The sequence below is a fragment of the Alexandromys fortis genome, unplaced genomic scaffold (genome assembly GCF_014885135.2).
Source record: "Alexandromys fortis isolate MF-2015 unplaced genomic scaffold, M_Fortis_MF-2015_v1.1 scaffold_89, whole genome shotgun sequence".
Classification (NCBI taxonomy): Eukaryota; Metazoa; Chordata; class Mammalia; order Rodentia; family Cricetidae; genus Alexandromys; species Alexandromys fortis.
Window position 1 is genome coordinate 6,932,233 of NW_026067973.1, and position 14,899 is coordinate 6,947,131.

The 14,899-nt window shown below is 39.4% G+C and overlaps 1 protein-coding gene across 5 annotated transcripts in view; it reads right to left on the minus strand.

Moving 5' to 3' along the window:
* Sik2 (salt inducible kinase 2) overlaps positions 1–13,423 on the minus strand; it is a 96,627-nt gene extending 83,204 nt beyond the window's left edge. For 3 of the 5 annotated variants that reach the window (XR_007594319.1, XM_050156429.1, XM_050156430.1), the window contains exons 1-3: positions 13,107–13,422; positions 3,450–3,566; positions 785–848 (exon numbers count right to left, since the gene is read on the minus strand). Coding sequence is in view for 4 of the 5 variants with exons in the window: in XM_050156429.1 (XP_050012386.1) it covers positions 785–848; positions 3,450–3,566; positions 13,107–13,241 (316 nt within the window). In the remaining variant the exon portion in view is untranslated. Of the gene's footprint in view, positions 1–784; positions 849–3,449; positions 3,567–13,106 lie in introns of all 5 variants that reach the window. The other 2 variants (XM_050156431.1, XM_050156432.1) reach the window with 1 other exon arrangement.
* Between the last annotated feature and the right edge of the window lie 1,476 nt (positions 13,424–14,899).

Sequence of the window (14,899 nt, forward strand, 5' to 3'; positions counted from 1 at the left end):
ATACTAGAAAAGGATAAAGACTATTTTAGCTATACAAAAATGGAAGGATTTCATCACCTGCACTACAAAAAATACTAATAGCATCCTTCAGGCCAAAGGAAAATGACTCTACATGAAACTAAGTACCCACCCAAAGAAACAAAGGTGTAAATATTCACGTATACAGAGAAATGTAAAAGTGGTGTCTTCTGATCCAAGCACAATATGATAAAACCATAATGTTCAGGCAGGGCAAAGCAGGAGTCTATTATCTTAAAATTCTTACACTAGGTTTCAGGGGCAAATGTTACTTCAGGGTAGATTTGTACATGAATGTCCATAGCAACCTATATATCATAGCCCAAACTGAAAGCAGTCAAATGCCTGAAAGAAACCCACTGAAGCTGAGGTCTTACAGCTACAGGGAGTACCTGACTTAAGCATAAAAGCCATAAGATCACACGCAGGCCACCAATGAATCCCCTCAAAGCTAAGCCATAGCAGGAATCAATAAACAAAATGGTAAAAAGTAAAAAGAAATAAAATGTCTCTTATCAGATGACAAGTTTCTCCTTTTCTTTTACTATCTACTCTCTAATGCAAATAAGAAAATTAAAAAGCATTTTTAAAATCATATATGTAAGAAAATAAGTTATATTCCATATTTTAAATTACCTAGAATTTAATAGTAAAGACTTAAAATATTGTTAATTCTTAACCAGAAAAATTAATATGAAGTAGCTCATTCATGCAGACTAGTGACTTCTGTAAGTTACAAAAAAATAAAAATAAAGAAAAAACTTACCAAAAATTTCTCCATTTTTGGCATACTCTGTCACAAGGTACAACATACTTTTGGTCTCCATTACCTATTGATAAATGGTCCTATATTAATCAGACAGAAAGGATTACTTTACCACATTCTATAGGGTTACATAAGTAAGTTATGAACTATTCAGAAGTCAGAAGTATTTACAAGCCTCATATCCTCAACCCATCATTCCTGTGACTATTAGATTCTTGTTCTAAATCTGGATCCACAGCCCAGCTAGAAATGCAGAATTTCAAGTCTGATTCCAATACTGCAGAATTAGAATCGAATATATATATATTAAAAAAGTGATTCCTATGTATTCCTATTCAAGTTAAAGAGGTGAACACAGGCTAAAGAAGTTCTGAAGATCTTTCCATCAACTCTTCACTTGAGGCTGTGAGTGCTATGTTATCAAGGCTGTTTAACTGAGCTAGCACAATGTGGTATCTATATTCTTTCCTACTGTGCTTTGGTTAATATTGTTACAAGGTACTTATTTTAAAGTATTGCTTGCAAGCTGCTTCTTCATAGCTCTACTGCTTTATATTTTCATTTAAATTAGCTTTTCTAGGTTCAGAAAGAAAGTGTATCATTGTTACCAATTTGATTTTTCTACTATATGAACAACACTACTCAGACTCAAGATAAGCATTTTTAAACTATTTTTCTGTATACCTTGTGTGTGGGGGGGGGCTTATGTGCATGTATGTGTGGGTCATTGTATGTTTATGTGTGTTATGTGAACATGTGTATAAGTGTGTGGAAGGTAGAGGTCAGCTTCTGGTTTTCCTCAGCTAGGCTGACTCGCCCTGCAAGCCCCAGGGATCCATGTTTACATCTCCCTTCACTGGGATCTTGAGTGTGTACGACCACTATTCTTGTCATTTTTACATGGGTTTTGGAGATCAAATTAAGTCTCTAGTTTTATGTAGGTTCTGGGGACCAAAGTGAGGTCATCTAGCATGCATGCCAAATACCTTCTCAAAGCCCTTTAACACCCTTTTAATCGTCGTCTACTGAAACTAATTTTCACTAACACACAGGCTTAGGACTGTGCTTCATCAGATAAGTAAATAAGTATGGTAGTAAAGAAATAAGAGCTGTTGACAATTTGGAATTTAAAAAAATTAGGCAGTAACTTGACTTTACAAATACATGATACATGTATTTGTATCATGTGACTTATGGGAATCAGTTTAGGACATGGCTCATCAATCCTCTAAAATGATTATAGACCTATCTCCTTCAGAAATGTAAAACAAATGCTTATAGGGAAAATCTGATGCAAATTTGACTTAAATCTGTATAGTTTTAGAATTTTAGAAAATATTTTGAGCGGTACAATATACATATTATTGCATGTATGGGAGGATTATCATAAGCTGATGGTTTCCAACTTTTTAAGTTGAAATTTTCAATCAATAAGATTATTTACAAGTATATATGTACACATGTACATATATGTATAAATATATAGAATATCTATCTATCTATCTATCTATCTATCTATCTATCTATCTATCTATCTATCTAACAATTTATGTATGTGTACCCCAGTATAAAATGCACTCAAGGACATAATAAATAAAACTAGAAGCTTTAATATTGTCTTACAATCCCAAGGATATTTAGGTAGCCCACCTGAGAATAGCAGTGTAAAAGCAAACTGAACCTCTGAGAAAAGGGCTCTGAGTTTTTTGTTCCTATGATATAAATATGTGTGAGTTTGGGCTACTAATGTGAAGCTTATCTGCTCACAAAATTTCTGAAAACTTATCAGTTGATCTTAAAAACTTGGACAGATTAAGTCCAGCATACCATGGGTACAACTATCACAGGGCATCAAAGTCACAGGTCAGTAGACTGGGACCTTTCAGTTTCAATTTAAAGGTATGGTACATTAATTAACAGAAACTTTAAAAAATATTTTATTGATTATTAAACATGAATTACTGCTCTTAAAAAATCTAAGAAAACATTCTTTTTAAAAACACATGGCATAAATTTATATGCAATTTACTTAAAAAATTTTCTTAATAAAACTGATTTTTAAAAATGGTTTATTTTGGCCGGGTGGTGGTGGCGCACGCCTTTAATCCCAGCACTCGGGAGGCAGAGGCAGGCGGATCTCTGTGAGTTCGAGGCCAGCCTGGTCTACAAGAGCTAGTTCCAGGACAGGCTCCAAAGCCACAGAGAAACCCTGTCTCAAAAAAACCAAAAAAAAAAAAAAAAAAAAAAAAAGGTTTATTTTTATGACTCATAAGAAGAACAAAAGATATGAATCTACATATTACAAAGTTTGTCTCTAAGATATATACTATGTTAGCCTTTGTATTTTATAACACATAAACAATAGCTTTCTAAATAAAAGTATGACATTTTTATTTGTGGTACCAACACCTTTGCAAATCTAGCAAGTTCAGGTACAATTGCCCATTTTTAAAATGCAGGTAATCTAAAGACAACTTAAGGTTAAATATTAAGTAGCTTCCTAGTTCCATTTTTTTACAAATTTAAATATATAGAAAGAGTTAACGTTTAGCTTAAGAAAACATTTCTTTTACAGACTAGAAAAGCTAGCATAAAAGCAAAAATCACAATGAAAACAAACAGTTGAATGTGGAAAATCACAAAGAGAAATAAGGCTAAGTCATACCTGATAAAGTTTGATTATGTGAGGATGGTCGAGCATTTTCATTATTTGTACTTCTCGGTAGATTTTCTCAAGGTTTACTGCATCCAGCTGAGATTTATCTATTATTTTTATAGCCACCTATAGTCCAAAACACACATAAATACAATTAGTATGTAACTGTTAACATTTTCCAGTAAAGACTTAGTAAACGCTATCTGAGATGAGATGTCACTGTAGGTGTCTGTGACACTGACAGCTAACTCAATTAATTCAATGATCATTTGTTTATTTATGCAACACATGTTTCTTAAGCTTCTATTATTTACAATGCACAATAAGTTTTTGTCTGGCAGAGTCTTTAGTGTGCTATGGAAAACAACTTTTCAAAGTTACTTTAAACTGAAAAAGTCTTAGCACTTTTCAACCAATGGTCTCACTGTAAATTACCTATGGACTAAGTATCTGCCAAGTGGGAAGCAGCTGCGATGGCAGTTTCTAGGAAAGTGACAGGATCCAAGGAATATACAGGTAGACTTTTCTCCGCTCTCTGAAAGCCTTTTAAAATTTTTACTAATTTTTCCATACAATATATTTTGATTATATTCTTTACCCTGTTACAACTCCTACCAGATCCTCCCCACAGAGGTACAGTTTTGAAAAAGAAAAACCTGAAATGTAAAATCTTAAAACTAATCTATGTGAGGTAACATCTATTGAATTAAAAATTATTAACAAACTGTTATGACAAATGGCTCTGTCATAACTAAATAGGAATCCAAAGAAGGTGATTTTGAAGGTGAATGATTAGGTATTCAGAAACAATTGTGGTTTTTTTTTTCCCCCATGTAACTAAAAAGGACTTTTAGAAAGTCACAGATTTGGAAAAAGGTAATCTGATTTTAAAAAGGTATTTGGTAATTGGAAATTCCCCATTTTTAATTCTAGTAAAAGTTCTAAAGGAAGTCTAAAGTGCACTTCACATTCTAGCCAAGAGAATTCCAAACACTGCGTAGTCTAGGTTGATAGTCTGTGTTTACTATGAGAAGAAGCAAGTGAACCTCCTCTAACCCACATTATTTAAAGAGAGCCCATTCTTACTAAGTATGACAGAACAAGTATTATCACTTATTTTGGGTAACTTTCATAAAAACTGCCATATAAAAGGCAAGGGAATGTTGGACTTTCAACTTTCTTTAGGAAGGTAACAGTTTCACAGACATCATGTTTCGGTGAAATGTCTTCTACTACGGTTTCCAAATCTTTCTCACCAACAAGAAGCTTCTATTGTGAGATGGGTCAAAACCATATAACAGAATTTAAGAGAAAGGAATCACATTAAAAATAGCATAATTATTAAGAAATTTTGTATATATCTTTTTCTTAAGCTTTAATTTTTAAAATGTATACATGTGTACCATGTAAATGCAGGTGCCTGCAGAGGTCAGAAGTCACTGGATCTCCTGGAAGTGTAGTTGTACACCATTATTCCTTATGTATGACACCTGCAGGATGATTACACTTCTCTTAAAAAAAAAAAAAGGCAAGTGTCCCCATGATCCTTGTAGCAGGGACAGTCTAACCCCTTTAACAGACTCAGCTATAATGATTCAAGCACAACAGAAGTTTATGTCTTGCTCATATAGCAGGCTCAGATGGGCGGTGGTGTGAGAAGTCCTTCTGTATATGTGTTGCTTTTATTGGTTAATGAATAAAGAAGCTGCTTTTGGCCAATGGCTTAACAGAATATAGCCAGGCTGGAAAAGATTTATAGAGAGAGTAGGCAGAGTCAGGGAGAAGCCATGTAGCTCCCAAAGGAGATAGATATCTCCGCTGGAGCCTCCTGAAACTTTGTCAGTAGACCATGACCTCATGGTGATGCACAGATTAACGGAGATGGGTTAGTGTAGGATATAAGAACTAGCTAGAAATACGCTTAAGCTAGTGGCCAAGCAGTATCACAAATAATATAGTTTCTGTGTGACTATTTCAGGTCGGAGTGGCTGGGAATGAATGAATATCTTCCCCCAACAAACAGGAATATATGGTTCAAAAAGGCTTCCCCATGGTTAAGGTATGGCTTCCAAGTTTGCTCTGCTAAAAGGCCCTCCTGGGAGATTTTGGTAGCAGGCCTCACTCATTCACATACCCAGCCCTAAATGTATGAGAGGTACAGAAACAGCTTAGTTAACGCCCAGACATAAGAGTGGAGCTTTTGATCCACAAGGATCTCTGCTGAGCCTGATGGAGCTCTTTGCCAAGAACTTCTCAGAAATGCAGTAATAATGACAGTGGCTTTGCCAACTGCATAACACTTCTTAATTTTACAAGATACTTAAATGTATTTTATCTAATTTATCTTTCAATTCTGTCAAATAAATGAAAGAAGCAGAACAAATAGGAGCTGATGAAACAGATTCAAAAGGCATTACATATTAGCATGTATGAGGCCCTCTGTCCAAATTCCAAAACCTTTATTGGCTCTGCCCCCCAAAAGAAAAAAGTCACATAATCTGCACATGTTGTAGAGCTCTAGCAAATTAAGGTCGAGGAGGGGACAGACAGAAACAACATCAGGTCTTCCACTCCAAATTCAGTCTCCTCTCTAAAAGTTCACTCATCACACATTCAGGGACGTGTTGACGTCCAAACACTCCCTAGGATACAGAAACAAATCAGATGGGATTCCTATGCTCAAGGAATGATCATGTCTGTGAGACTGAGGTGAATAAAACTGATTAAACAACAACAACAACAACAACAAACTTTGGAATTTCTCAAAGCATACTGAAAGTCTCCAACTTAGAAAACACTTTATTCAAAGGTACTAGCTTCTCTGCATACCATCATAGTTCTACACTTGAGACAAATTTGCATGAGCAAGAGAAAAATCAGAATATCAAAAAGATTCTGTTAATTTTTTTTTAACTGAATCATTTAACTCTAAAGATTAGAGTTAACTCTTTATTAAACACACAGTCTTTTAAAAACAAACTGGGTTTAAGGTAATAAAAGTAATATTCCTTCTGCTAAGGAGCAAAAGCAAGGTTTCCTCTCTAATGTAAGAGGACATACATGAGAAATCAGAAAGATTGCTATCACTCTAAACCCTCTATAAAGCAGCTGACTAATCAACCATAGAAATACTCAGGAAACTGAATTTAAAACAAAAACTACCATTTTCCCTTTTATATTAGCGAAGATTGAAAAGCAGGTGCCCACGTGAACTGAGTTTTGGTGCGATAGCCATTTTTGAAGAAATATGGTATGAATATAAATACATTATAAATATACATTATAACTTTCTCAGGAAGCAATTCAACAGTCTTTATAAAGGACTTTAAAAACCATGTATTCCACTATGCCTGAGGACTTTGGTGCTGAAAAAGAACTCAATTGAAATAATCTGAATTAATGATAAGGACTTCTGTGTAAATAAAATTAAATGTATCACTTAAGAACAAAAATACAAACAGTTGAAAATAATTATGTGAACTGAGGATTTTTAAGACTATAAAAGAAGTGATTCAAAATAACTTCCCACTTTAAAATAGTTCAACAACTCTAAAACAAAACACAAGGCAATTAAAAGAGAGCCAAAAGACAAAAAAAGCAGTTTACAAGAGAAATGCAAATAGCCATCACATAATACTACAATCAAAGTAATCAGAGAAATACAAATCAAAAAAGCAAAGAAATTGCAACCAATTTTGTCTATTGGAAAATAAAAGTAAAAAAGACTCCCAAAGAGTGGTCTTCCTTAGAGTGTTTCCTAACGGTAATTGGTGGGCCCTACTTTTGTAGAAGGTACTGTGGCACCTCAGGCCCTACTGCAGGCTCTGGATGGACTCTTCCATCTGGAATTCCACTGAGATAGAACTGCTCTGAGGAAACAAACAGATATGCAAATGTATGCAAAAGAATATTCTCTGGAACACGTAGAGTGCTGCAATGGAGAAAAATGAACTCTATTTTCAGTGATAGCGAATCAGTTAAATAAAATATGGTCAGTGACATGTAAGATGCCTCCTAATGCTGCCCCAGACCAGAGATTCTCAACCTGTAGGTCACGACCCCTTGGGGGTTGAAGGCCCCTTTCACAGGGGTTGCATATCACGTATCCTGCACATTAGATATTTACATTACAATCATAACAGTAGCAAAATTACAGTTATGAAGTAGAAATAAAAATAATTTTATGGCTGAGTCACCACAACATGAGGAGCTATAGTAAAGGGGTCACAGCATTAGGGAGGCTGAGAATCATTGCCTTAAACAGTGTGTTTTTTCAAGAGTTGGAGATATTAATAAAAAGTGAACTAAAAAGCTCAGGTTTTACATACAGTGGACCCTACTTTACTGCAGACATACAATACAAGTGAATTAAGAGGGTCTGATCCATCTCCTGAGTTGTGAGAGTAGAAGTGAGAACGTTTAGTTTCTCCTCCAGGCTTTTCCACAATGACTATAATAAGCAGGCCTAACTTCTGTAACTGGGCAGAACCATGTGGACACTGTTTACTTTTTTATTTTTATGTTTTTATATGCATTGGTGTTTGAGGGAGTCAGATACACTGGAACTTGAGTTACAGACAGTTGTGAGCTGCCATGTGGGTGCTGGGAACTGAACCCAGGTCCTCTGGACTAGAGGAAGAACAGTCAGTGCTCTTAACTGCTGAGCCATCTCTCCAGCCTGGATAGTGTTTACTTTTAAGAACTTAAAACATAGTAGGATTGTCCCTAGTTTAATTTACTAAAGATGCATCTCTTAATCTGTCTAAAGAACTTTAAATTTTTTAAAATGAAAAGTTTCTGGTGAAATTTTACTTTGTCTTCCAATATTTTAACTATCGTAACTGGATATGAAGGATAGAAAATATTTTATATGAATATTTAAATGAAAAATGTTTACAGAAATCTCTTACTTAAAAAATGTAGGAGGACAGAAAGGTAAAAGGTCTATTAAAAGGAAAAAGAGGTATCATAAGGAATTCTGTAACCCATCTGATGCCACGGAAACTGTAATCAGTGGGCCATAAATCAAATGTCATCATGTGAATTCAAGGAGGCCAGTTTCATGATTTCCAAATAAATGTTTTCTTAATTCCTTGGTGCCAAGATAGAATTCCTTAGAGGACTTAAAAGCAGAACACGCTAAACTCTGGTAAAGTTAAATATTTCTACAGAACAGAGAAATTACACAACTCAGGGCCAGTTCAGTGGGTAAAGGCGCTTGCTACATAAGCCCAATGACCTGAGTTCAAGTCCAAGGACCCAGGTGAAAGCTGAAGGAGAGAACTGAATCTACAAACTTGCCCTTTGGTTTCCACGTGTGTGCTACAGTGCCATAGCATGCACGTGTCCCTCTCCACATCACACACACACACACACACGCACACACTAAATTAAAAATTTAAAATTTACACAGATGTATATGTTTTCCATTCCCTGAAAGAAGAGATGATTTTAATAATATTTGGCAAAACAATCTGCCAAATATTACCTGTCTGAGGGCCAAGAAACTAGAGAATAGTACAATGACAAATCAGAGTCCTATTTGAATATACAAGAGGAGATCATACACAAGCATAGATTCAAATATCAGTGGGTAAGACATTTGGCCACAGGTCTTCCTATTGCACATAGTACAGCTACTTCTTGAAATCTGGGGTATTTCTGCAGCACAAGAAATACTGAAAAAGAGCTGTAGAATGCCAAGCAAAATTTAAAATGCAACTGAAATTCTACACTTTATGGTGGTGCTCTGAGAAGTAAGCCTGAACATCCCAGCCACAGCATGCACACAGAAAACTTTTCAGCACACAAAAGCAGCTTCATACAGCCTGTCAGTCCCTCTGAGTCCAGGTGCTCTCAGGGTGATAAGCAGTCTAACCTCTACAGGCCATGAATAAGGTCACTTTCCGAACTTCTCCACAGTTTCTGTACACTTCCCTTCATAGGACTCTGAAGGTAAGCAACACAAAAAGTATGGTATTGAGGAAATGTCACGTTATCTGCATAGAGAGGGATCTGAAAATAACAATGATGGTAATCTCTGGGTACTGATAGTATAGGTAATTATTTTCAATTTTCTGTACCTTTAAATTTTTCAATAAACATGAAAGTAATAAAAATTCTCAAATGTAAAAATTATGCCCTCTCACTTAGTAATTGCTCTTCTGAAAATTACTAGCAACTCTTTCTCCCTAAAAACACTTAAAGTGCAGACTTACATAAGCAATTGTATTCCCTGTCAATTGCTGAAAACGGGACATGATAAAATATTCAGTAAGAGTCGTAAGTAAAATGGGTCAAGTACAAGGTAGAATACTAACCTACTAAAATGCTGTTATAAAGTTATATACGATAAACAAAATGTGTGGGCACAGACAAGGACTGTGTGCTGTCACGTATAAAAACCAATGCATTAAAAATATACCAAAAGACAACGTGACATGTTAAGAACAATGTATTCCCATTGTGGGGAAACAACATACTTTCAGTGTTATGCTCTCTTTTATTCTTAATATTTGCTGTACTAAACATTCTTTAATAGAAAACAGAGCACTTATAGGCAAGCACAAGTAATTCTCCTAGAATTTTATTTAGACAACCCCCCTAAAAAAGCAAAAACAACCCCCCCAACTAACTATGCAGCTAACAAGAAGGGAAAAGTTGCTTCCTAATGAAATATTTATAAACCACTACTCACGGACATTCATAGAACAGAAAACTAGCAACCACTATTACCCAAAATAGTTTAATAGCCTAAATGGTGTTATTCTTTTCCCATTGTGCTAATTTTACAAAATTAGCCTCTGTAATTCATAAACCAGCTCTGCAAAGAGTTTATGAAGTATTCTGTTAGGAAGCTGGATTCTGCCTCCTCCTTGCCTTTCCTTTTATGCGGAAAATTTACACAGAGATCTAGCACATGAATACTGCTTCAGATGACGTAATTATATTTCTTGGTATTAGGCCATTTGATAGATTCGACCAAAATTAATATCTCTTTTGTATACTATTTTTTTCTTAAAAGGGAAACAGAATTCTCCCAAGCACTACAAAAATATATCTTATTTTTCATGAGCGACATGGAACAGAAGATGGAGACGAGCCAATTAAAAATAAAAGTATTCATAGCTTGAATGTTTAAATTAAGCCCTAAGATTTGTCTGGGGGAGTCAAGATTGTCAGAAAATACAGACACTTGCTGCCAACCCTGATTATCAGAGTTTGATCTGTAGCACCCACTTGGCTGAAGGAGAGAACCAGTTCCTGCAAGATGTCCTTTAACCAACACACTCATGCTCATGCACACATACACACATAATAAAAATGATTCTATTTTTTAAATGGCTCAGCATCACACTTAAAGAAAAGATCTTCAAGTTCTAAAACACATAAACCTACAATTTTAAAATGCAGTAGTTTCCATAAGCAATAAATATAATCATATTTTGCTAATGGTTTTCTTTAAAGTATATTAACTGTTCTCACTGTAACTATATATTAAGCAATCAGAATCTAAAATAATGTAAGAGTCGAAATTTTCACTACTTTATTTGTAGTTTACATGGTGGTTCTATTTATCAAAGATGAAAACAAATGTTACACTTTTAGAAACTGATTCCTTACTCTTACTAAAGAAGTCTTTATGTAATTTCCCTATAAAAATTCACAGAACCACTTTTCAAACTGACATCCACAAAGACTTGTCCATACAGTAACTGCTAGATCCTTTGACCTTTCTGTGCCTTAGTACTGGCAATCGCAAAATTCACAAAACTCGCATACTCTCATTGTAAAACAGAAAAGCTCGAGGGAAGAGGAATCTCTAGGCTAAACTTTTAGCTTTTCACATATTTTCATACACATACGCACTACACTCACACTTTAGGATCTGCAAGCTTGGTCATGATCTGACAGGTGTCTTCAATCACAAATGTAACTGACCTGGCAGTCACCGGCAGTGTTACTCCACAGTGCCCCCTAGCAGACTTCCTAAGAAATACCAGTTTGAAAGGGACACCACCAGAATTGTGACTCTCCGGGGAAAGTGGCAGTTACCGTGAGCACTTAAGCAGCTCGCTTATACCAATTTAACTAAACTCCATCTGACAAATAACAGCTGACCACTAAATATCGCTAATAAGAAAAAATTGTATAAACTGTTGGATTTGGTATCTAACTATACAACAATATAACCAAAACTTTCCCAGACACTCTGTAATGTGCCACTTTTGACAGTCATGGAAAAAAGACTCATAAAGATACCCATTTAAGATGTTTCCTTTTATTTATCATAGAAGCAAAGGTATAACAATTTGACCATAGCTCTTTACAAGCACGAGACAACTTTATTCATGAAAAAAGTACCAGGATCATATTAAGCTATGCAAAAATTCGGTAATGTCAACATACTCATATTATCATCATAAACAATCTAGGTTCATAACAATGGCAAATTTGTGAAAGGAAAATTTTGACCTTGGTACTGATGCCCTAAAGAAGTCAAATTTAGGTGGTGTGTGAGGGATCCGTGAGGCAAAACAAAAAGCGAAGACATGTCAGACATATCCTCCTTATTATGAAAACGGACACGAAGCAAAACTTCTAAGTACAACTTAGAAGAAAACACTCAGGCTTTTAAATGCCCTTCACCTTATGTAAGTCATCCTGGGAGGGAAAAAGTTCTACCTTCGAAGGCTAGAATATTCTTAAGAACGTACTAAGGAAAAAACCCGGGTGAGATGAAATCTGGGGAGAGAAACTGAAAACCGGTGAAACTCCAGTGGCAATCACAAGGCAGAATATCGAGTACGTCAAAACCACTAGGTTGTAGTCTAAAAAAACGTTTTTGTTTCGATCGTTTTTCCCCAAGGTATTTAATTTGCACGTCTTAAAATAGAGACCCCGTGGAGAGCAGCTTGAGGCAATGGAAGGAAGGGGGTGGGCTAGGTAAGAACAGAGACTTGCGGAGAAAATATGTGCGGTGCTTTAGGATGTACCATGGAGGGGGGATGCAGGAGTCACGGAAAGGGAGCAGTTGAGGGCTTTCTGAGTAGTCAAACTGATGTGGCTTAAGGAATGCGTGCTTTGGAGCCAAAACGCACACCTGATAAAGGGACAACCAACCCCAGAAGACTGTGCAGAACCGCGATGACCATTTTTAACCAGTTCTATTGTCTGGAGTATTAGATATATCTCCGGCAAGAGATCAAGCCAGGCAGGCACCCAATCAGAGACCCTGCGGGCCCAAAGCAGAGAAAACGGACAGCGGTCCGTTCGCACCGGTCGGGTCCGCGGCACCCCCTCCTCGCCCAGCAGCGAGGGACTCCTGGTGGGGCCACGCTCCGCGTCCGCCAAGTCTGGGAACTGCCGGTCGGTCCCCTTCTCCCGCCGGCGACGTTGGTCCCCGCGCGGCCCCGGAGCACCGAGACTTCCCCTCCCACCCCACCCCCAGCCGAAAGCCGGGAAGACGCGGAACTTGGGGCTTGGGAGCCGAGGCCACAGACCAGGTCCCCGGGTGGGAGACTCGGAACGGAAGCCTGTGTGGCTTCCCAGGGACAACCCCCCTCCCCCGAGCTGCACCCCGAGGTCCCCGCAGTGCCAGGCCCGCCGTCCCCCTCCCAGAGCGCAACCACGCCACGCTCCCGCCGAACCCCGGTGGTGCCGCACCTCCGTCTTGGTGATCCGGTGCCGCCCCAGCTTCACCACAGCGAAGTTGCCCTTGCCCAGCGTGCCCTCGATGTCGTAGAACCCCACCCGGACCGGCCCGCGCTGCAAGTGCCTCGGGCCATCCGCCATGACCATGCTGGGCCCCCGCTGCAGGACACGGCAACTGGAGCGCGAACGAGCGGGCCGGCGTGAAGCGGCGCGGAGCGGGCAGGAGGGCGGCGGGCGGCGCGGCTAGGCTCTGGGCGACGGCCGCCGTTCTCGCTCCGGCGCTGCTTCCCTCCCGCCCCACAGGGCCCAGCCAGGCGCGCGCCGGCGCTGACGTGCGCCGACGTCAGGGGGCCGGGGCAGGGGGCGGGGGCGGGCCTCCACCGGTCACCATGGCTACGGCAGCAGCGCCGACGTCGGCGGCCGGGAGGGAGAGGCGGCGCGCGGCTCGGGCTGGCATGGTGCTTCCGGCCGCGGCGCCTTCTTCAGCCTACTCCGGCCTCGCGGCGGCCGGGGGCGGGTTCGCCGTCCGCTCCACCCCGTTCCAAACGCCTGCCTCACTGCAGAAGGGCAAGAGCGAGCCCTGGTGGGCCGCGCGGAGGGTGCACCGTGCCGCCCGCGCGTCGCCTGTAGGGACGCCCGGCGTTCCCCGCCCGCCCGCGGCCTTTCCCGCCAAAACTTCGCCTGCAGGACTCTGCTGCGCTAAACTGGGAACCGAGGAGCTCCGAGGCTGAGCAACGCGTTGCTCACAGCCTCGTTCCTTTGTGTTCTTTCTAGCCCCCTTCTTGTTACTATGTACGTCTCTGCACTTTTTGACGTCTGTGAGGATCCCTACTCACAGCAGTCCATCACTCACAAAATAATGTCAGCTCTGAAGAGACCCTAGAAATGACTTAAATCTGGAATTCGAAATTGCCCATGGGCTTCGAAGCCTGGAAGCCCTGAAATGTAGGCACAGTGTTTTACTTATTTGAGCGTGTTCCTGGGGAGAGGTGTCCATATCTTCTGTCATACTTCCTCAAACTATTTGGGAATTTGTAAACACTTAAAAACCGTCCAATTTGCTGGGCGGTGGTGGCGCACGCCTTTAATCCCAGCACTTGGGAGGCAGAGGCAGGCGAATCTCTGGGAGTTCGAGGCCAACCTGGTCTACAAAGGGAGTTCCAGGACAGGCTCCAAAGCTACAGAGAAACCCTGTCTCGAAAACAAAACAAAACAAAACAAACCGTCCAATTTATTTCCAGATGATGCAGCAGGCTGCTAGAATGAAGCAAGTTGCCACCGTCACACAGGTAATGCTAAAATTCTAATTATCAATCATCACACCAGTCTTCCATATGGTGACCTAAGTAACAGCAACATTTTAATATCTTGAAATATATTACATACATCCAGACGTTGGTTCCCGGGTACCCATTCTCTATTAAAAGGAGCCCAGTTCGTTGGGAGTAATGACGCAGTCCAAGGCAGGCGGGGAAAGTGTACGATGCCCTTGAAAGAACTTACACGAGTAAGCAAGGAGAGTTCTTAAATACAGCAGGAAGAACGTGGCAAAAGAGAATACAGCTGAAGGGACCCACCGTTGCCAGTCTGAGACAAACTGAGCATCAGAAACAAACACTTTGGAAATACATTACAACACGTATTACATTTTATTTATTTTGTTTAGAGGTCAGAGGACAGACTGTGGGAGGTGGTTCTCGATTTCCACTATATATCATGGGGAATTGAACTCAAGTGGTCAGGCTTGCTGCAGGTGCCTTTGTCATCTCTTGGGCTCTACATTGTGTGTGTGTGTGTGTTTTGGG